Source organism: Mastomys coucha, unplaced genomic scaffold (assembly GCF_008632895.1).
Source record: "Mastomys coucha isolate ucsf_1 unplaced genomic scaffold, UCSF_Mcou_1 pScaffold14, whole genome shotgun sequence".
Classification (NCBI taxonomy): Eukaryota; Metazoa; Chordata; class Mammalia; order Rodentia; family Muridae; genus Mastomys; species Mastomys coucha.
Window position 1 is genome coordinate 113,757,536 of NW_022196896.1, and position 20,962 is coordinate 113,778,497.

Below are 20,962 nucleotides of genomic sequence, written 5' to 3' on the forward strand. Positions count from 1 at the left end.
CTTTCTAAACATATTGCTTAGAAAGCAGCTACTCCAATACTGCAGTGACTATTTGACATGATTTCTAAAGACCCTTGTGTGCCCTGGGGGGGGGGGTGAGATTGAATCTTGTTTCTGCTGTGTGCTGTACATATGTCACTGCATGAGGCTACGTTTTCAGGGTAGTAAGGGTATCCAACATAATTTCAAGTAGTCTAAATTTATGATAATGTGCTTAGGTCCCATAACCTCTTGGGAGAGAATTACAAAATGTGGCATCTTAAACCCATTCTGATCCATTTTGCTTCCATGCCTTATGAAGTCTTCAAAGATAACATTTAAGTGAGGTAGAATATTCTGTGTTGTACTCTCTAAAGGCAACCATCTTCTGCAAGGTCTAGGAAGCACCCAACTGTGCTACAGAATGGACTCATTGCATATATATGTTATATATAACATTATATCACATACATTATATATGCTATATATGATATATATGTATATATACATATATGGCAATCAAGGAGCTTGTATATCCTTTAAATGGCACTTTTCATTTCCAGCATTTTCCATTGTTATAGAACAAACTTAGGCACTAACCAGCCAAATGCTGAGACTTTGGTAAACGTAGCCCTAAACCTTCAGAGAGATCACTATCCTAGCAATCCTTCTTTTTGCCCATTGAAATGAATTTCAGGCTTCTACAAAACATGGGAAGAGTTAAGTGTGATACACACTACCACGTTCGTGGTAATTCGTGGCAGCAGTAACAAGAATCTACTTAAGTCTACTTTCTTCAGTTTAGCTGTTTTTAAAAGCTTAGTTTTAGCCGGGCATGGTGGAGCACGCCTTTAATCCCAGCACTTGGGAGGCAGAGGCAGGCGGATTTCTGAGTTCGAGGCCAGCCTGGTCTACAGTGTGAGTTCCAGGACAGCCAGGGCTATACAGAGAAACCCTGTCTCGGGGGGAAAAAAAAAAAAGCTTAGTTTTAACCTTCCATTAAACCGTACTCCATTGATCCAATATCAGCACGATTTTTGGTAAACTAAAAGCCATTCTTTTCAACTTCTCTTAAACGAAAGACTCAATATATGCATATCTTTTACCATGGTTACATGTGGGGAAGTGGTGCTATAAGGTTCAAGGAAAGCTCTCTGAATCGAATGTTCAACAAAATGGACATTGTGAGGTTTTAGGTGCTCTGAACAGTGTTTCCTAGCACTAGAACATAACAGTGGTCTGCCTCAGGATTAACTTTAATAAGTGCCAAAGGCATACAGATATTTACAACAGGCATAAAGACCAAGAGAGATCCTATCTCTGCGATCCCAACAATAACAAGAGGCACCGACATAAGCTGCATATAATGTCTTGAATACAGTAGTTCTGAAAGTAGAGTTCCCTTGAAAACGCGTTTAAACAGAAAAGTCCTGATAGTCCTTACATCGTACTTTAAGTCTTTACTGAGTATCGATGCGAAGCAGCTGCTCTTTGCCATTAATTATCAGGGACTTTAACTCTCCATCTTCTTCCACTTCCACCCTTTCCTGACCATTCTCAACGATTCTCTTGGTGGTGATTTTTTTGCCGTTAATTATTTCGGTGGAGGTTGACACGGACTTGTAGTTGCCTGCTGCCCCACCGCCGCAGGACATGGAGAAAGAAGAAAGGCCTGAGTTTCCTGGAGAGCCGAAGGATGTGAATCCAGTATCTAACGAAGCGAAGCCACCCCCAAACCCTGGGAATTCGGTAAAGGAGGTAGAGAAGGGCCCTCGGCTTCTGCTTCCACGGGTGCTCCTCCGGTCCCCAAAAAAGTTCTCAAGCGGGTCTCCGAAGAAGTCGAAGGAGAAAGGGTCGTGGCCCCCGAAGAACTCCCTGAAGACCTCGGCGGGGTCTCGGAAGGAGAAGACATACTGGAAGGCGTCGTGGAATGGGCTGCCCGCCGCGCCGCCTCCTCCCACCTCGCCCACTTCGCCGCAGCGGTCGTACACCTCGCGCCTGCGGGCGTCCGATAAGACCTCGTAGGCCTGCGCCACCTGCTTGAACCGCCTCTCGGCCTCCTCCTTGTGCTCGGGGTTCTTGTCCGGGTGCCACTTGAGGGCAAGCTTGCGGTATGCCTTGCGGATGGCCTCGGCCGAGGCCTGCCGCGGCACGCCCAGCACCTCGTAGTAGTCCACCATGGCGGCTGGCCGGCCCGCGGCCTCGGCGCGGGAGCGCTGGTGGCAGCTGCTGAACGCCCTCCTACCGGCCGGCGCCGCACTCCCTTATGACGCACACGTCTCTCATTGGCGAGGGCTGGCGGACCCTCAGCCTATCAGAATGGAGAGGTTGGTTTTGCTCCTAGTGATGCTCAGTGATGCTTAGGCTTAGAGACAGGACCGAGTCTCTAGCATCCTTGCCCTGGTGTTCTATGATACGAAGAACAAAGGACGAGTTAGGGGAGAGAGACTTTGACTCTGGCTGCCATAGAAAAGTACTATTTCATCCTTTCCTCCTCCTCCCCCTCCTCTTCTCCCTCTTCTCTGTCCCCCCTCCTTCTTTTCCTTTTCTCTACCTGTCCTTTTTCTCACTCTTCTCGTTTACCCCTTCAGATGCTGTATAGCTCAGGCTGGCCTTGAACTTGCAGTAGTGCCCTGCTGCCTCAGCATCGTGCATTGTGGGTTTACAAGAGTGCCTCACAGAGCTGGCTTTTTAAAATGGATTTTGGTGCCCAAGCTTTATTTTCATCAGGATAGGAAGGTTGGCAGGAGTGGGTTTTGTCTGACCCTGGTCTGAGGGACAGTGGTTCGTAAAGGACTCGGCTTCTTAAACGTTTTGGCCATAGAACACACACACCCTTTTTTTCATTTATATGGCTCTATGAGAACATAAAGCAAAAACATATCTATTAGCTGCACACTAGCATAAATCTTGTTCTTATGAGAAAATAACTTCTTCAAAACAAAACTTCAGAAGGGTGATGTGTTTGTGTTCTTCAAATCACTCCAGCATCAGGCTTCATAGAGCTGGGTTCTTCTGCTACTGCATTCAATCTACTTTAATCCCATACATGGAGTAAACCTTAAGAAAACACCATATGCTTATAAGAAAATTAGATCTTTAAAAAGTCAGTACTTCTGTTGATGGAAATAGTTCCAACTTTGTAAAATTCATCTGAAAGGCTCTTGGGGGATCTTCAGGATTCCCTAGTTAAAACTTGGGAGAGCCATTGTTCTGAACAAAAATAATTGGAATTTGTGGAATTTGTGGAATTTGTGGAATTTTTGAAGCACTGCAAGTGAAATGTTCCCGCTGCCACTAATCCGGTTGTAGTACGACTCTGGCCTTCCTTCTGCCTTTGCTTGACACTTGTTTTTATCTCCACTTTCTTGTGGGTTATTTTTTTTTTTTGAACACTGTATTACCTTATTTGATCAGTGGTGAGGCAACATGCATCTATAAAGGTTACTTAGTTCTAAAGAGAAATGGTTAACCAATGAACTTTTAAAGATTCTATCATGAAGGGTACTAGGTCCAACCAGAAGTTCTGGTATACCAGAACAGTCATTTGAGTTTATGTCACACCCAGTGACTGAACTTGAACCCCTAGGCCTGGCAGTTGGCAAACATGAAATAAACAGTAATAGAATCCTGATTAGGAGGAAAGGGCAGATGGATTTGACTAATCAGGAGAGACAGAGAGGAGGAATAGTCGTTGCAAAGTGACCCAGGGTCTAAAGAAGAACAAGGCTAAAGGGTTTGAGTTCTCTTGTGGGCCCTAGGAAGCTGTTGACCAAAGTACCAGAGAAGCAGTGGTGGTGTGGGGTAATACAAGGGCAAACTGATGTAGTGAGCTGGAGGAACAGCCTAGAGGTTGAAGCTCTGAAATAAGACCAAAGCAGCTGGGTCTGAAAGAGTGAACACTTGGCCTAAGTATAGGGCCTATAGTAAAAGTAGATGGCGTTTGTACAAAAGCAGTTACTGAATGCATAGCTATGGACTGGCCCCAGGGCTGAAACCCTGCCTATGAAGAATATATGCATTTATTCTTGATTTAGCATGTAGGCAGCTGTGAGAACTTCTAGATGATGAATGGTGTGACAGAAAAAAAAGTGCTGCAGAGATCTGAAGAAAACTGCCTTTTTCCTCTAAAGGTCCTTAGTTGAACCTGAGGAGGACAGAGAGCTTATGTGCTTTGTTTAATATCGGGATCCATTATTATGCCATCTAAGGAGCTAGGTGTCCCATAGATGGGAATATTAGCTTCTGGCTCCAGCTTAAAAAAGCAGTCCCTCCGATGGGACTTTTCAAAGACACTTCATTCCTCAAGGGCCTCCTCTGAAAGCAACACAAAGCATCTTGTGGTACCCTGTGATTGTTTGGTTTAAGTGTTTCTCTGACCCCTGGATCCCTGCTTACATGCAGCGTCCATTGGTTAGTTGAGCTTTGGCTCTGAAACCTAGCATAGCACCCAGCACAGTAGAATTCACATGTCCCATATGTGCTGGGGAAGGAAGGGCTTAGCTTTACCGTTGAAAGGGCTTGGGTCTGCTCATGTTTCAGGTCAGACCTGTCAGTGGATTGTTTTGAACTCCTTGTTGATCATAAGAGATGTATGTAGATTGCCTTGCGGTTTGATCAGTGAACTGTGTTCCATGGCCAAAGATAGGGTTGGGCCCCAACCATTCAAGTGCACAGTAGCTGCAAGAAGCTCTGAGGCAGCATACCATCTGCTTTGCCTGTCACCCTGGGTTCTATCTCCAGCACCATATGAATAAAAAAGCTCAAGGTTCTGAACGGTGACAGGAACACAGAGTCATAAAGGCGTTGTAGTGTTCGCAGGCTCTTTGCCCCACATAAGCTGCAAGTGAGTTCTCACAAAGTGGGGCTCGCTAGGGTTACTGATCCTTAAGTTTAACTTGGATTGTGAGCTTTGGCATCTCAGTTACAGCCACAGCAGAAACAAAGGCATTGCTACATCTTTGCCACTGTCCAAGAATTAAGAGTGATGGAGCGATTTAGTGTGTAGAAGGACTTAAGAGTTCAGAGTGCATGTGTGCATGGGGTGTGTCTGTGGGTGTTTGCGCACACACGTGTGTGATTGCAGCCGTTTGTGTTTAAAACACACAAGCAAAACTGGAATTCTGTTGAGGAAGGGTGAAGACACAAGAAACGAGGAAGGAGAAGGGTCCTGTCAGTTGTGCACCCTAGAACACCAAAGCTTTAAAGCTAAGTTGTTTATCCTTGGGGTTCTCAGCACAGCCACATGCAGGCAGGACTAGTACTGTGGTCAATACTGGGATCGGGGCTTCCTTTCTGGGACTGTTTAGAACATCAGTGGATCCCCACAACGAGTACAGGCTGGGTTTTGCCCACACCTTGGCTGCTCCCTTTGGGAGGCATTTCCATTCTGAAAGTCTTCCCCTAGTCTCCAAGGGCCCCAGATTGTGCTATTTGAACACCTTGGGCTCAAAGTCCTCCCTTCTGCCTTTTCTTCGTTCGTCATGGTGGGGTCATGAACTTAGTTTCACAACTTCCTGTTCAACTTCTAACTAGGTGGAACTTCCACTAGGGTTGTGTCTGGGTGCTGCTGGAGACTGGAAGTCAAGAGTGCAGGCTTTGGGTACCAATGTTCAGGGCCCGTGTCTTAGCTCTGCCAAGGACTCTGGCCAATGTCTTTGCTTTTGTCAGGCTCTGTATGTTTATAAAATGAGGGACATACATACCATCTTCTTTTATAGGACAGTGCTATGGGATAGGATGTGTTCAGCTTGACAACACTTAACACATAGCATGCCCTGACTTTGTTGCCTTCAATTCAATCATTAGAATTTCCTCTTGGCATCAGGCAAATGATATGAGCACATTTGTACAAGCCAGTGCTTACCAAGCTTGATTTTCTGTTTAGAATATATTTTCTCACTGCCTCTCTGAGGGAACTCTTGGAGAGGACTTCTGTCCACAGACCCATGTGACTTTGCCTTCTTGGTCATTTTCTACCCCAGCCTGGTTCCATTCATTTGTATCCTCAAAGAGCCTGATTTATCAGTTTGAACTGAGAGTCTGTCTCTCTTCATAGCTGAGTCCTGAAAAGACAGGGTGCTCCTCTGTGCTGGTCTCAGCTGCCATCTTGAAACCCAACCCTGTCCTAGATTCACTAAGGAGGAAGTGCAAAAAGTGGCAAAGGCTGAGTTAGTAAAGTCCTCTGCAAGCATAAGGACCTGAGTTTAAGCCCCAGAAGCCACATAAAAATTCTGGAGACAGTTGGGCATGCCTGGAATCCCAACACTGGGGAGCTACAGGGAGATTTCTTTGCTTGGCAGCCTCTGTTTGTAGCTTAACTGGTAGACTCCACTACAGTGAAAGAGCCTGCCTCAAACTCAAAATGTATAGCCTCTAAGAAATAACACCCAAAATTACCCTTTGGCCTACAGCAAACACACACATATACACACATACACACACATACACACATACACACACACATACATACACACACACATATACACACACACATACACACACACACATACACACACACACACACACACACACACACACACACACACACACACACACACCACATTTTTAAATGATGGGAGTGATTAAGAGGAAACCTGAGCAGATGATGGGAGACTTCCATGGACAAAAATGACATTGCAACACAATGCTCCTTTCTTTCCAAAAGACTTTCTGAGTAACTGTCGGTCTTATTCTCGGGAAAGTGTTATGCTTTGGCACTTTATGGTCCTTTTTCCCTCTCTGTTAACTTTTCTGACCTATGAAAATGCTAACTTAATGAGTCTAAAATGGCCAGAGATGGTTGGGCTTGCTATATTTACCCAAAAATGCGGTTTGAGGAAGGAGTGGCCATCAGTTCAACTGCTGTCATTTATTAAGGACCTCAGTAAAGTCCCACCCACTTTGTCATGGAAAACAAATGTTCTGCAGTCTTTCCCAGCTCACTGACAGTTTAGTCATGGGGCACAATCAAACATTAACTGGTTGCACAGGTTTCTTCTCATGAATCATGAGCAGGTTTGAATAGACCTCTGGCAGCAGCAGAGAGAAAGGTACTATGACTGTGATGTGGAGCTCACGTTCGCTTCTGCTTCTTCCATACCTTCTGTTGTGTGCGTTTGGTCCCTCTGCATCCCGTGCTGGGAAGCTGTTAGTGTTCCCTATTGATGGCAGTCACTGGCTGAGTATGCTTGGAGTTATTCAGCAGCTCCAGCAGAAGGGGCACGAAATTGTGGTCATAGCACCTGAAGCCTCAATACACATAAAAGAAGGATCATCTTACACTCTGAGGAAGTACCCTGTGCCATTCCAGAAGGAAAATGTGACAGCTACTTTAGTGGAACTTGGGCGGAGTGCCTTTGATCAAGATCCTTTTCTGGTGCGTGTGGTCAAAATATACAAGAAAGTCAAAAGGGATTCCAGTATGCTCCTGTCTGGCTGCTCCCATCTGCTGCACAATGCCGAGTTTATGGCCTCTCTGGAAGAAAGCCACTTTGATGCTCTGCTGACAGACCCTTTCCTTCCCTGTGGCTCCATTGTGGCCCAGTACCTGGCTCTGCCTGCTGTCTACTTCTTGAATGCATTGCCATGCAGCCTAGATTCAGAAGCTACCCAATGCCCCATTCCATTGTCCTACGTGCCCAAGAGTATGTCTTTCAACACAGATCGCATGAACTTCCTACAGCGAGTGAAGAACGTGCTCCTTGCTTTGTCAGAGAATTTTCTATGCAGAGTGGTTTATTCCCCCTATGGGTCACTTGCCACTGAAATCTTACAGAAAGAGGTGACTGTCAAGGACCTTCTGAGCCCTGCGTCTATCTGGCTGATGAGAAATGACTTTGTGAAAGATTACCCCAGGCCCATCATGCCCAACATGGTATTTATTGGTGGGATAAACTGCCTTCAGAAAAAGCCCCTATCCCAGGTGTGTATTTGAATGGTGCCTTTCCATGTCTGCCATTCCTGGGGGGTTGGGGGGAAGGAAATTTCCATAGATATGTGCTGACCTCAGTGAGCTTGTATGGTTTCAAGTGCTCTCTCTTGTTCACTTCTATCCCCTAAATCTCACAATCTTGAATTTGTCTGTCCTCGCATTCTTTTTTGACTTACTTTTTTGTATACAGTATTCTGGGGAAAACATATCTTAGGCATTTTGTCCTGAGGAATTCAATGTAATGCAACCAGCATTAATTGTCAGAAGAACCACTGTGTTTGGGACACTTCTCAGAGAACAGGGCTGTGTACTATGAAGTCTCCCTTTGATTGGAATTCACGTCCTTGATTCAGGCACTAGTAGCTCAAGTCTGATGCAATTGTTCTTTAACCCTTATGGATCCTGGCAGGAGCCACTACCTTTATGATCCTTGTTATCATTCTAATGTCTAGATAGTCTAACAGGAAGCTAGATAGTGCAGTCTTTCTCTTCTTTCAGTAGGGCAAGGTGTCATCCCTCTGTCTGAGCAAGAGACAATCTCGGTAAAAGAAAGCAATTCAGGACCACAGTCATACATGTTGACTCTGAAGTAAATAGCTAATCAGAGATCTGGGAAGCCAGAGATACTTGGCTCAAGGGAAAGGCTTCTGACAACTAGTCTAAATGGATTCTGGGAGAGCAAAAAGATGTTTTGTTCAGAGTTCAGAACCAACTCTGCAGCTCTTAGTAGAACGTAAGAAATATTTAAAGGTCTTGTCAGCTGGAGTGAAGTATCCCCAGAGAGGTCTTTCTTTTGGAGCATTTATTGTGTTTAGAAAGAAACAAGTCCAAGATCAAAGGCTATTTGCAGCTAACATGTTGCCTCACTGTTTGGCTGTCCTGAGGACTGATGTTGTGGCAAAGTTTAGGGCATCTTGTGCCAAGTAGAGGGGATTCACCTTTGTTGAATCCACAAAAGTTGATGCAGAGTCCTTGTCCAGTCTGCCTCTGAACACAAACTGGCATGCCAGTTAATCCTCAGCTAAATCTTGTTATCCGACTCTGGATGTTTATGACCCTACAGATCTGATTTTGTGCCAATCACACACCACTGGCTGCTGAGTAGGTGTGGAGGGCCATGCAGGAAGGAAAACTAGACTGCTATCTTTCCAGATAGGATTACATGTATCTTGAAGGAGCAAAGATTCTAGACTGTGGGTGACCTATGTGCTATCTGGAGGTAGCAGGAAAGCAAAGGACACTAGGATGTGAGCTGCCTGCCGCCAGCAAAGAAGTCCCTGAGGAGGGAAGGAAAACAAGAGATAATCCAAGACAAGAAAGGCTTTAGACCAACCAACTCCAGCATGCTCTCAAACAGATCAAAATCCAGGGCCATGGCAGAAAAGCCTGGCCTGGCCTCTTTGACTCTTTAGATGGGCCCAGTGGGTAAGATCAAGGTGCTACTGCTGTGATGATCCAGGGGGCTGCAAGAGTGTGGCCCTCAGGTGGGTGGAAGAAGGGTGTTCCTCTGGGAAGTTGCCCAGGGTATGGGATCCTCATGTGTTCAGGATAGAGTTTGGTAGACATCTTTCTGTATCTTACATATAGGAGGATCAAGACATAATTTGCCTAGGAAAATTTAGATTTTAATAATAAAAATACCAGGTTCCAGGCAGCCCTTCAGCTGTGAGCAGCCTGGCATGTCATACCACCATGCTAATGTTCTCCGCATTCTTTGGAAACAGCTGAATCCATCAAAAATTCTTCGTGGCTAGTTAGCTTATTAATAATATATAACATAGGAGAACTGTCATGCTACTTAGAGTCTGTTTCCTGTATGAGACCACAGATAGGAACATGTATGTGGACCTGTATCATGTTCATGGATACACATTCAGGGGCACGCACATTCATGTATGTGCCTCTGCTTCTCTCATGGGAAGTCAGCAAATTACATGGATTCTGCATCTCCAGGGGTCCCTACAGATTATCCTATAAGCAAGACATCCTCCTGAATTGACAGGGGACAAGGAGACAGTTGCCACGGTGGTTTTTGTCGTTATGAATGCCCCTTCACTGACTTCCATAAGAGGGAGGAACTTGGAACTTAATGTGCTCAGGTCCCGAGGAATGTGAGGACAAGAGATGAACTAGAAATGTCTTTTTCTGCTCTAGGAATTCGAAGCCTATGTCAATGCCTCTGGAGAACATGGCATCGTGGTTTTCTCTTTGGGATCCATGGTCTCAGAGATTCCAGAGAAGAAAGCCATGGAAATCGCTGAAGCTTTGGGCAGAATTCCTCAGACGGTAAGATGGTTCTGCATGACTCCTTCATACCTGTTTTTATGAGAGCTCTAACTCCAGAGTTAGGGGTCTATATGCAGAAATTTGGGGTCTGGAAATCCTCTGACATTCTACAATGTTGTTATTATTATTATTAGCATTAGTTGTTGTTATTATTATTATTATTATTATTATTATTATTATTATTATTATTTTGTAACTTCATTCAGGTACTCCTACACTATGGTCTGTCTCACCTCAGATTTCTCCTTTTCTCTAGGAAACTCCAAAGAGTACTGGGGAGAAACTGGTTAAAAATAAGCATGATACTGGCTTTTTCATACCAAACAAGGATGTTTCACCGGAAAGATTTAGTTTTTGTTTGCTCTTGCTTGGTTAGCTCTGCATTCACTTGCTTTGTTAAGAAAGCTTCCCTTTGCAGTGCAGAAAAGTGAAGAGTTTCCCAGTGCCTGGCTTGGTGGTTTCTCACACTCCAATCACCAGGCTTCAGCATCAAGATACAGTGTTTCCTGAGCTCCAGGGACTTCCTATGTACCAGACCTTCCACCATGCAGAGGCCATACATGTTCTTTCCATATGACTGGCCTTTATAGCTAGTATAGCAATTTTTTTTTTAAAAAAAATCACATTGTATTCTTTTATTAAACCTTGTGCTTTTTGCCCCCACAAGGTCCTGTGGCGCTACACCGGAACTCGACCATCGAATCTTGCAAAGAACACAATTCTTGTCAAATGGCTACCCCAAAATGATCTGCTTGGTAGGTTGGGGGCATCTGACATGGAGGTCAAACCAGGGTCAAATTAAGAAAATGGCAAGCATGAATGTTTTAAATGATTGCTTAGCTTGATTGTGGCCCATACATATAACACACATCACTCCTCCCCTCCCCCACCCCGAGTTTCTACAATGGTCACATGTAGATAACAGTCCCTGGGTTATTCTCAGAATCCAGACACTGTGAGGCTGGAGAGCTCAGTGTCCCTGTCTGTTGTCTTCTCAGGCCATCCAAAGGCTCGGGCGTTCATTACACACTCCGGTTCCCATGGTATTTATGAAGGAATATGCAATGGGGTTCCCATGGTGATGATGCCCTTGTTTGGTGATCAGATGGACAATGCCAAGCGCATGGAAACTCGGGGAGCTGGGGTGACCTTGAATGTCCTTGAAATGACTGCTGATGATTTGGAAAATGCCCTTAAAACTGTCATCAATAACAAGAGGTAAGTAATAGAAAAGAAAAAACAAACAAAACCAAAAAAACAAAACCAAAAAGAAAACAAAAAAAACCTACTTGTATTCATACCTACAGCATTTACAATCAACCCAACAACAAATACATAAAAATCTATATTTATATAAAATAACATGGGAGTTATTCTTACTCATAAAATGACTTTATAATTTATCATAGAATTTGTTTTAAAAAACTTATTTTCCCTAGATTTAAAATCTTCAATTAAAAATAATATCACCATAGTAGACATCTCATCTCTAAGATCCTGCCAAGAGAGAAATGTCCCATCAAAAATGTGTAGGGGTGGTACTGGAGAGATGCAGCACTCTGGGTAGATAAGAGCCCTTTCTGTACAGGACTGAGGACGAAGTCAACCTCCAGCATTCATGTGAGATGCCAGGCCTCAGCACAGTGGAAGGGGAGAGGCAGGAGAATTACTGAGGCTTCCTAGCCACCTGCCACGGTCCAGATCCCATGAGAGACTGTCTCAAAGAAATAAAGTGAAGTTCCACAGAGGAGAACATTATCTTACAGCCTTTGAGTGATGAGTGAATGCACAGACACACATCTACACAGACACAGATGTGTAAGTGTGCATGCTCGCGCACGCACACACACACACACACACACACACACACACACACACACACACCATGAGATTGCTTTATCTCTGCTTGTAATTTAGCATATTGCTCTCGAGGTTACTGGGACTATTTTGTTGAAAAGCTCTGGGAAGACCAGCATGGTGACAGGAGGATCACTACAAGTTCAAGAAGAATTCAAGGCTATATATATATATGATACTGGGTTCTATCTTAAGACAAAACCAACCAACCAAACACAAACAAAAAACAGCAAAAACCCCAGACAACAATGTAAAAGGTAGAGAGGTGGAACCATGGCTCAGCAGTTAGGGTAGCGCTTGCTGCTCTTCCATACAACCTTACTTATTTCCCAGCTCTAGGGGAATCCAGTGCCCTCTTCTGGCCTCCATGGGCACTGCACTCATGTGTGTGTACATACAGAGACTCAAACACATTAATACAATACAAATAAAATCTTAAAAAGCAATACCACAACATTTTAGAAGAAGTAGTGGCTGCTGGTAGATTTAACCCAGCAATAGCATGTGGCATGTGTGGCACACTCATGAGAACATGTATGTAAAAGAGTTTCGGGCATAAGCCTTTGCCTGTTTTCTGTTACACTAACAGAATACCCAGAATGCCATGACTTATGGTATAACTTTACAGGTTAAAGTTTATTTGGCTCATAGTTTTAGAAGTTGTTGGGAAGTCTCCAGTGGGGAAGCTGCATCTAAGGGTCTCATACTGCCTCCCCACATGGTAGAAACCTGGAGGTTCAAAGGATGTGTATATGCAAGAGACAAAAACACAAATGGCATCCTTGCTTGATCACAGCCTGCTTTCACAGTGACAAGTTCCAGCTCTGGGGACAATGACCACCATCTCTCTCAATGGCTTCTCACCTCCCAAAGGTTCCACCACCTCTCTGTACCTTCACATTGGGGACCAAAGTTCTCACGCATGAGCTTGTGGTAGCTCATTCAAACCATGCTACTCTTTCATCTGTAGTTGATGCCTCTTCAACTTTATTCTACCATAAGGAAGGCATAATATCATTTCCTACAAAGAAATCACTAAAAAGAAAAAAAAAAAAAGGAAACAAAGTTAAAATACTTTTCTGGTTATATTAGAAACACGCTTCTCTTAACTGGAGTCAAGCTTAAGGGGATGCTGTCTGTTACATGGGTGTTCCAGGCACTAACAATTGTCTTGTGTTCAGCTACAAGGAGAACATCATGCGCCTCTCCAGCCTTCACAAGGACCGTCCTATAGAGCCTCTGGACCTGGCTGTGTTCTGGGTAGAGTACGTGATGAGGCACAAGGGGGCGCCACACCTGCGTCCGGCCGCCCATGACCTCACCTGGTATCAGTACCACTCCTTGGATGTGATTGGCTTCCTCCTGGCCATCGTGTTGACAGTGGTCTTCATTGTCTTTAAATGTTGTGCCTATGGCTGCCGGAAATGCTTTGGGGGAAAAGGGCGAGTGAAGAAATCACACAAATCCAAGACCCATTGAGAAGTGGGGAGAAGTATTAGTCCATTATCCAATCAGTTGAAACTTGGAAACAAGTGCTAAATTCATGTTGTTTTTCATTAGGGAGATAATTCACCGTAAATTATACACTCAAGAACATTTTTTTTTTTTAAATAAAAAACAATCTAATTGCTGGCCACACCCATCAGGGAATGTACTGGAATATGTGATCGGCTTCTCCAGTATCTTCAGTCTGGACACCTCTTGCCATCTGTTGTTAACTTACAGAAAGTTTAGCACTCTTGCCTTCAGTGAAAGCCCCACAGCTTCCCCCGCTCCTGTCAGCTGATGGCTTCCTTCCCTGGATTCTCAGACTGTTGTGGCCTTCCCAGTGTTAGTCATCATTCCACATTGCGCTCATGCATTGTGGGTGGCACGGCCTTTGTAGCTTTGGGGAAAATATGAGGCTGTGACACTGGTGGCCCTGTGTTTTGAGATAATAATCATTGCTTGTGTCTGAATTTGATGAAAACCAAACTATGTTCTAAGGCAAGTACATCTTCCGTTGTGTTCCCTAACCAATTTACTTACCAATAAATTCATATAAATTGTTTTATCACTCTTCTTTTCGTTAGTGTTATGTTTATTTGTTGTCAAAGTATATCCTCTAGCTGTAAGAGCACTGCACGATCATGATGCAGACCTTGAAAACTAGAACAGATTCACACACGTGTACATACACACACAAGAAGAGAGTCAGCTATAATTACAGCGCTCCTTAATAACCATGGTTGCTGCCTAGTTTTGATTCTGAATCTTCCAAAGGTGCATTGGCCGATGGCTTGCAGGCTTGCTGATGTTCAGCCTGTGGCATCACTGGGAAGTTATGCAACCATTAAGTGGGGGTCTAGTGTGAGAAAGCTGGGTCTCTGGGCATGTTCCTTTGAAGGAGATGCTGGGATGGAGGCACCTTCTCTCTCTTTGTTCCCTAACTATCATGAAACAGGAGCTTCTGAAACAGTCTCTCTGAGTATTCTCCTATCTTGCACAGGCCCCAAAGCAACATAGCCTTATGACCAGGGATGGAAACTTCTATAGCTAGCCCAAAATAAACCTTTGCTCATGGGGTGCTACATCCCAGGTACTTGTTACAGTACCATAAAGTTTATTAACATACCTATTGTTTTGACAAATACACATAAAACATTACAGATCTACCAGCTATGCCTAAGCATTTTGTGCCATTCTGTATTGGTCAGTTTTGCAGTGGTATAATGAAATAACCAAGGCAAGTAACTTACAAAGAGAAAAGGGCTGTTTTAGTTTATAGACTTAGAGGCTCAAAGGTTATCCTGCCTTGGCTCAGTTCTGTGAGGGTAGCAGAAGGTGGCATATCAAACAGGAGCGGATTCATAACGAACCATGAATTATGTCTTGAACCAGGAAAAGGGATTTAGAGTCTGGGCTATCACAATCCTCTTTGAGGAAAATCTCTAATGACCTAAGGACATTTTAATAGGCCCTACCTGAAAAAAAGGTTTCACTGTCTCTCAATAGCATCCACTGGAGACAAAGCTTTTATCACATGGCTCTTTTGAGACATTTCAGAGTCAAGCTATATATCCTGACCAAAAGTTCCAAAAATTCAAGTCCATTTCACAATTAAAAAATGTATTAATGAGCCGGGCGGTGGTGGCGCACACCTTTAATCCCAGCACTTGGGAGGCAGAGGCAGGCAGATAGATTTCTGAGTTCGAGGCCAGCTTGGTCTACAGAGTGAGTTCCAGGACAGCCAGGGCTACACAGAGAAACCCTGTCTCGAAAATACAAAAAAAAAAAAAAAAAAAAAAAAAAAAAAAAAAAAGGATTAATACCAGGCCTTAATCTAGAGAGGCAGAGGCTCTCTCAGTACAAATGCCAGCTTGGTCCACAAAGCAAGTTCCAAGACATTCAGGGCTACAAAGAGAAACCTTGTCTCGAAAAACAAAACTAGCAAACAATAATGGATTAATTCTATGTCTAAAGCAAGTCCCAATATCTATTGTTCTAGCAATGGAAGTCTAAGTCCAAAGTCTCATCAGCACTCATAACAGTCTGAGCCTCTGTAAAAAGAAAGAACCAGAAAAACAAATATGAAAACAAACTGAAAACACAAACCACATACAAAATCAGTGGAGACCAGACATCAAGTAAACATCCCCTATTCTGAAGGGGGAGTCATGGAGAAGTAAAAAGAGGCATCATTCCCCAAACAAGAAAAGTGGAAACATCAAACTCCAAAGATCTTTTGTCTGGTACCAAGGACACACGATGGTGGGATGTGGGCTCCCAAAGAGCATGACCATTTGCACTTCTGTGGCTTCGGAGGTTGCATCCCACCTACCTGCCCTTTCAAACTGATTGGTACACTTCCTGGATCCTCCCCTCACAGGTGTGGCAGGTTGATGGTATCTCTTCTGTCCTCGGATCTTTATTACAGCTTTGGCTTCTCTCCCTCGGCTTTTCTACTCAACACTGCATTGGGTGTGGCAATCTAGTTAGATAGCTCTGCCTGGTTTCCCAGGCTTTGAGATCTGGGGAAAGCCTCCATAATCACAGAACTTGTAATTTGCCTAACTGTAAAACCAGCATCCAGTAGGTGACATTTGGGTCTTTTGCCGCAAATATGGAATGAAGGCTGGCTGGGTAGCCATGGGAACATAAAGTACCCTCAATTTCCTAGAGCCATTGGAAAAGCTTAGCAACAGATTTTATTTGTCTTGACCTTGCACAGGTCTTATGCATGCTGTCTTAACTGCTTTGAGTTCATATGTGAAACTGCTCTGATGTATCCAGGAAACATTTTTTTCTTACAATCATCCATCGCCTCTAACTCCTACAATCTCCCTGTTCCCCTACTTCCTTCCACAAACCCTCTGAGACTTGGAAGGAGGGTACAGGATATCTTCAAGGCTGAGTAGTCTAAAGTCTCTTATTCTCTGCATCTTGGTCAGTTGTGGGTCTTTAGGTTAATCATCATCTACCACCAAAAGAAGCACCTCTGATGAGGGTTGAGAGATCCACTAATCTATGGGCAGACAATGCATCATTAGGAACAAGTGTAATGCAGTGGCCATCTAGTAGATCAACAGTAGTAGTAGGTTCTCTCTTGAAACTATGACCTGTCTATCCATGGGATCTTGAACCTGAATTAATACCAAATATAAATTTCAACTTATGGAGTATACCTTAATTTCATTCATAAAGTTCTTGGTTACTCCCGTGACATTCATGCCACCAGTGTACCAGTGAGCGTGTCTTGCTTGGCCAGTCATCATTGTAGCTCACTGTGTTCACAGATGGGGTAGGATTGGTGACTATTTTCTCTGCTAGTGTACATAGCACCTTCCATCACTATGAAAATTAGCCAGAAGGAGTGGAACTTCTGGAAGACTACTACCATTTTGAGTTCTTTGTGTTCTGTGACTCAAGTACATAGTGTTTTTAGCAACAGTGCCTTACCAGCAAATTCTGGTAGGTAATCAAGAGTTTTGTCAATATCCTGCAATATTGGGGGAGTCTAGAATCCCAGTGGCCAACAACTCCAAATATACAAATGAAAAACATACCAAGAAAGAAATCAGGAAAATAATTCCATTCATAACAGGCTCAAAAATATCTTGGAATATACCTAACCAAGGAAGTGTAAGACTCATACAATGAACATTTAATATACTGAAAAGAGAAACTGAAGATACCAGGAGATGAAAAGACTTCTTGTGTTCATACAGTGGCTTGATTAATATTGAGAAAGTAGCCATTTCACCAAAGCGATCTACAAGTTCATTGTAGTCCATCAACATTCCAGTGCAATTCTTTATAGAAACTTGAAAACTAATCTTAAATTTTACATGGAAACCCAAAGACCCATAACAGCTGAAACAATATTGAACAATAAAAACTCTGGGAAGTATTACCTTCCAGGTTTCAAGTTAATAGTCCAGAGCTGTAGTAGTAAGAACAACATGGTCCTGGCATTAAAACAGAAACATTAAACAATGGAACGGAACTGAGGATGCAGATATAAGTCCATACACTTAAAGCTACTGTATTTTTGTCATAAGCCAGCAACACATGTTAGAGTAAAGATGACACCTTCTACAAATGATGCTGGTCAAACTGGAGTCTTACATGTAGAAGAATGAAACTAGCTCTTCATGTCCCACCCAGCACAAAATTCATCTCCAGATGGATTAACATAAGACCTGATTAGCCCACTACTTCTGAGGTAAGCGTTCCTCAAAGTCTCAGTGCACACACAGAGTATAACCATATTATTCTGACTCTTACCCCAAAGAATGAGCATTATGGGCTCATCTCACAGCATCGTAAGCTTTCCTGAGAATTCTCTTCCAAATTTTCCCATCAATCAATTCTAACAACACTTCCAACCTCTGGAGAGTAACAATTTCACTCTTGGTACCAGTTTTCTCTCTACGTTATCTTCACGTTACTATAAGGAAACACAAGGAGCAATTAACTGATAAATATGAGATTTATATAACATATACATTTAGGTTCATCTTTTACTTCCTAGTTAGTACCCAAAGAAGTGAAGCTAGAAAGCTTAATTGAGTTGCAACACAAAAGAATGGATTGTATGTGAATCAATTGTCATTGTCATAAACTAAAAACTAAAAAAAAGGGAAGAAATTTTGGCTTGGAAAACCAATATAGCCCACAAATTCCTCACCAGCCTCATTGTCCAAGTGCCCTATATAGACAATTTATTAAAGGACATTTTGCCTTTTTTTCCCCTTTCTTTTTGGTTTTTCTAGACAGAGTTTCTCTGTATAGCCCTGGCTGTCCTTGAACTCAGAAATCCACCTTTGCCTCCCAAGTGCTGGGATTAAAGGCGTGTGCCACCACTGCCCAGCGGCATTTTGTTTTTAAAAAGTGTGCCAGCAACCACATGGTGGCTCACAACCATCTGTAAGAGATCTGATGCCCTCTTCTGGTGTGTCTGAAGACAGCAACAGTGTACTCAAATAAATAAAATAAATAAATCTTTAAAAAAAGGGGGGGGAGCTGGCGAGATGGCTCAGCGGGTAAGAGCACTGACTGCTCTTTCAAAGGACCTGAGTTCGGATCCCAGCAACCACACACATGATAACTCACAACCATTTGTACAGCTACAGTGTACTCATACCCATAAAATAAATAAAATAAATCTTAAAAAAATAATAATTTTGCCGGGCATTGGTGGCACACGCCTTTAATCCCAGCACTTGGGAGGCAGAGGCAGGTGGATTTCTGAGTTCGAGGCCAGCCTGGTCTACAGAGTGAGTTCCAGGACAGCCAGGGCTGCACAGAGAAACCCTGTCTCGAAAAAAAAAAAAAGAAAAAGAAAAAAAAAAAAGTGTGTGTGTGTGTGTGTGTGTGTGTCTTATTCAGAGTTTGTTTTCCTGCACAAAACATCATGACCAAGAGGAAAGTTGGGGAGGAAAGGGTTTAATTAGCTTATACTTCCACATTGCTATTCATCATCAAAGGAAGTCAAGACTGGAACTCACACAGGCCAGGAACTTGGAGGCAGGAGCTGATGGAGAGGCCATGGAGGGGTGCTGCTTATTGGCTTGCTTCCCTGGCTTGCTCAGCTTGCTTTCTTACAGAACCCAGTACTACCAGCCCAGGGATGGCACCACCCACAATGGGCTGGGCCCTTTCCTCTTGACCACTAATTGAAAAAATGCCTTACAGCTAGATCTCATGGAGTCATTTCCTCAAGGGGGGCTCCTTTCTCTGTGATAACTCCAGCTTGTGTCAAGTTGACCCACCAAACCAACCAGTCCAGTCACAGTATGTATGTGCACTATGTGTACGCAGGTGCCTGTGGATGCCAGAAGAGAACATCAGATCTGCTGGAACAGAAGTTGATTGGGAACTGTCATGTGGGTGCTGAGAATCAAACCCAGGTCCTCAGCAATAGCGGTCAGGGCTTTTAACCACTGAGCCATCTTTCCAGCTTTGGCATCTTGCTCCTTCTCATGCTCTGCGCACTCATGCTGGGTGCCATTTTAAAAGATGTTCCCTATGTCTGTCTACCTGCTGACAGTTACAGCCTTTCAGTGTGACTCTGAAACTCTTCCCCTCAAGGTGAGGCATGTGTTCGTCCTTAGAGTCCTGACTTGCCTCAGCTGATAGAGGGGATTGGCACCCATTCAAAGTTGAACCCCGACCAGAATCCCTCATTTCTCCTCATTCTCTTGGATCCTGCTGCATTGTCATGAGAACTCCCTGAGCGAGCCTTGCCACATGGCACCTCAACACTTGTATCTTCTTGCCAAAAGCAAGCCCTTAGCACAAGTGACTCCGGTTGTATTAGCTAGCTGTGACCCAGCTCAGCATAGCTAGGTGACCTGTAGTCCATAATTTGTTGTTTAAGCGTTTAGAAAATGTTTGGTACACACCAATTGCTGACACATTTACTTCTGGATTTAATCCATACAATACTTGAAGACCCCAGGGGGAAAGGCATGTTTTAGTCCTGTATCCAACCAGGGCAATAGAAAACATGCTTAGCTGAACCTGGTAGGTGTGTAGTCAACATACATAGTTTTTTGACCCAAACATGTGACTTGAGAGATCACTGAAGGTCATGAGAAGGCCCAGTGGGGAAGTGGAGGAGGTGGTAAACAACTGTCTTCATATTTTGTTTCATGTTGACTAATGTATCTCTAATATCCAGAGTGAGGAACAGTGCAGGGGTTTACAGGAAAGTTATATTTGGTGTGGAGTGCAGGGAAGTTATTCTAATTTTGCGAGTGTGTGAGCAGGTGTACATATGTGTGTGTGTGTGTGTGTGTGTGTGCATGAACATGTATGAGGAGGTCAGAAAATGAGGTTGGGTACCCTGCTCTATCACTTTTTACCTTATTTCTTTGAGGCAGAGTCTCTCACTGAACTTTCTGTTGTAGCTAGCCGGCCAGCCACCAAGCGCCCAAGAGTCATCCATCTCCACCTCCAAATCTGAAGTTACGAAAACACATGAGTCATGACTGGCTTGACTGGCTTTTTATGTGGGTGCTAGGGTTCAAACTAGAGTGCTTATTCTTAGGGAGCTAGCATTGCTACTCCCTGAGCCATCTCTACAGCCCAGAAACTCATTTTTTAACCCTTTATATTCCATGGAGTAGAAATGGGATGGAGGGGTCCAGAGCAGACATTGGGCTCAAGCTCTGCAGCCAGTCCCACAACACCCAGAGGAAGCTCCACTCCCAGGCACTCTGACACACCCAGGATTAGAGGTGATCAGAAATCAATATCTGTCCCAACACTGGGAGTACTTGGGTCCAGTGGGACCAGACACACAGGAACTCCTCCAGCCCAGTGACCCCGGTTCCTTCAGGTCTTTCTGGGTTATTGTTCTGAGCAGACCTTGGGCACAAGCTCTACAGCCAGTCCCACAACTCACAGAGAAAGCCACACTCC

General features: G+C 43.9%; 2 protein-coding genes across 6 annotated transcripts in view; one reads left to right on the top strand and one right to left on the bottom strand.

Annotated features, from left to right (window-relative positions):
* Window positions 1-14,114, top strand: part of LOC116088731 (UDP-glucuronosyltransferase 1-1) — a 175,614-nt gene extending 161,500 nt beyond the window's left edge. For 3 of the 5 annotated variants that reach the window (XM_031368336.1, XM_031368335.1, XM_031368333.1), the window contains exons 2-5: window positions 10,067-10,198; window positions 10,866-10,953; window positions 11,197-11,416; window positions 13,237-14,114. In XM_031368336.1, the coding sequence (XP_031224196.1) occupies window positions 10,067-10,198; window positions 10,866-10,953; window positions 11,197-11,416; window positions 13,237-13,534 (738 nt within the window). In that variant the 3' untranslated portion in view covers window positions 13,535-14,114. Of the gene's footprint in view, window positions 1-2,374; window positions 2,453-6,743; window positions 7,904-10,066; window positions 10,199-10,865; window positions 10,954-11,196; window positions 11,417-13,236 lie in introns of those variants that run through there. The other 2 variants (XM_031368337.1, XM_031368334.1) reach the window with 2 other exon arrangements.
* Dnajb3 (DnaJ heat shock protein family (Hsp40) member B3) lies at window positions 1,224-2,263 on the bottom strand. Its single transcript, XM_031368339.1, has one exon. It carries the CDS (start codon window positions 2,157-2,159, stop codon window positions 1,440-1,442), a length of 720 nt encoding a protein of 239 aa, XP_031224199.1. The 5' UTR covers window positions 2,160-2,263; the 3' UTR covers window positions 1,224-1,439.
* Window positions 14,115-20,962: the final 6,848 nt, after the last annotated feature.

Bases quoted from the DNA above. Each gene is read 5' to 3' on its own strand.
- Dnajb3 (XM_031368339.1), bottom strand. From the start codon at position 2,159: ATGGTGGACTACTACGAGGTGCTGGGCGTGCCGCGGCAGGCCTCGGCC.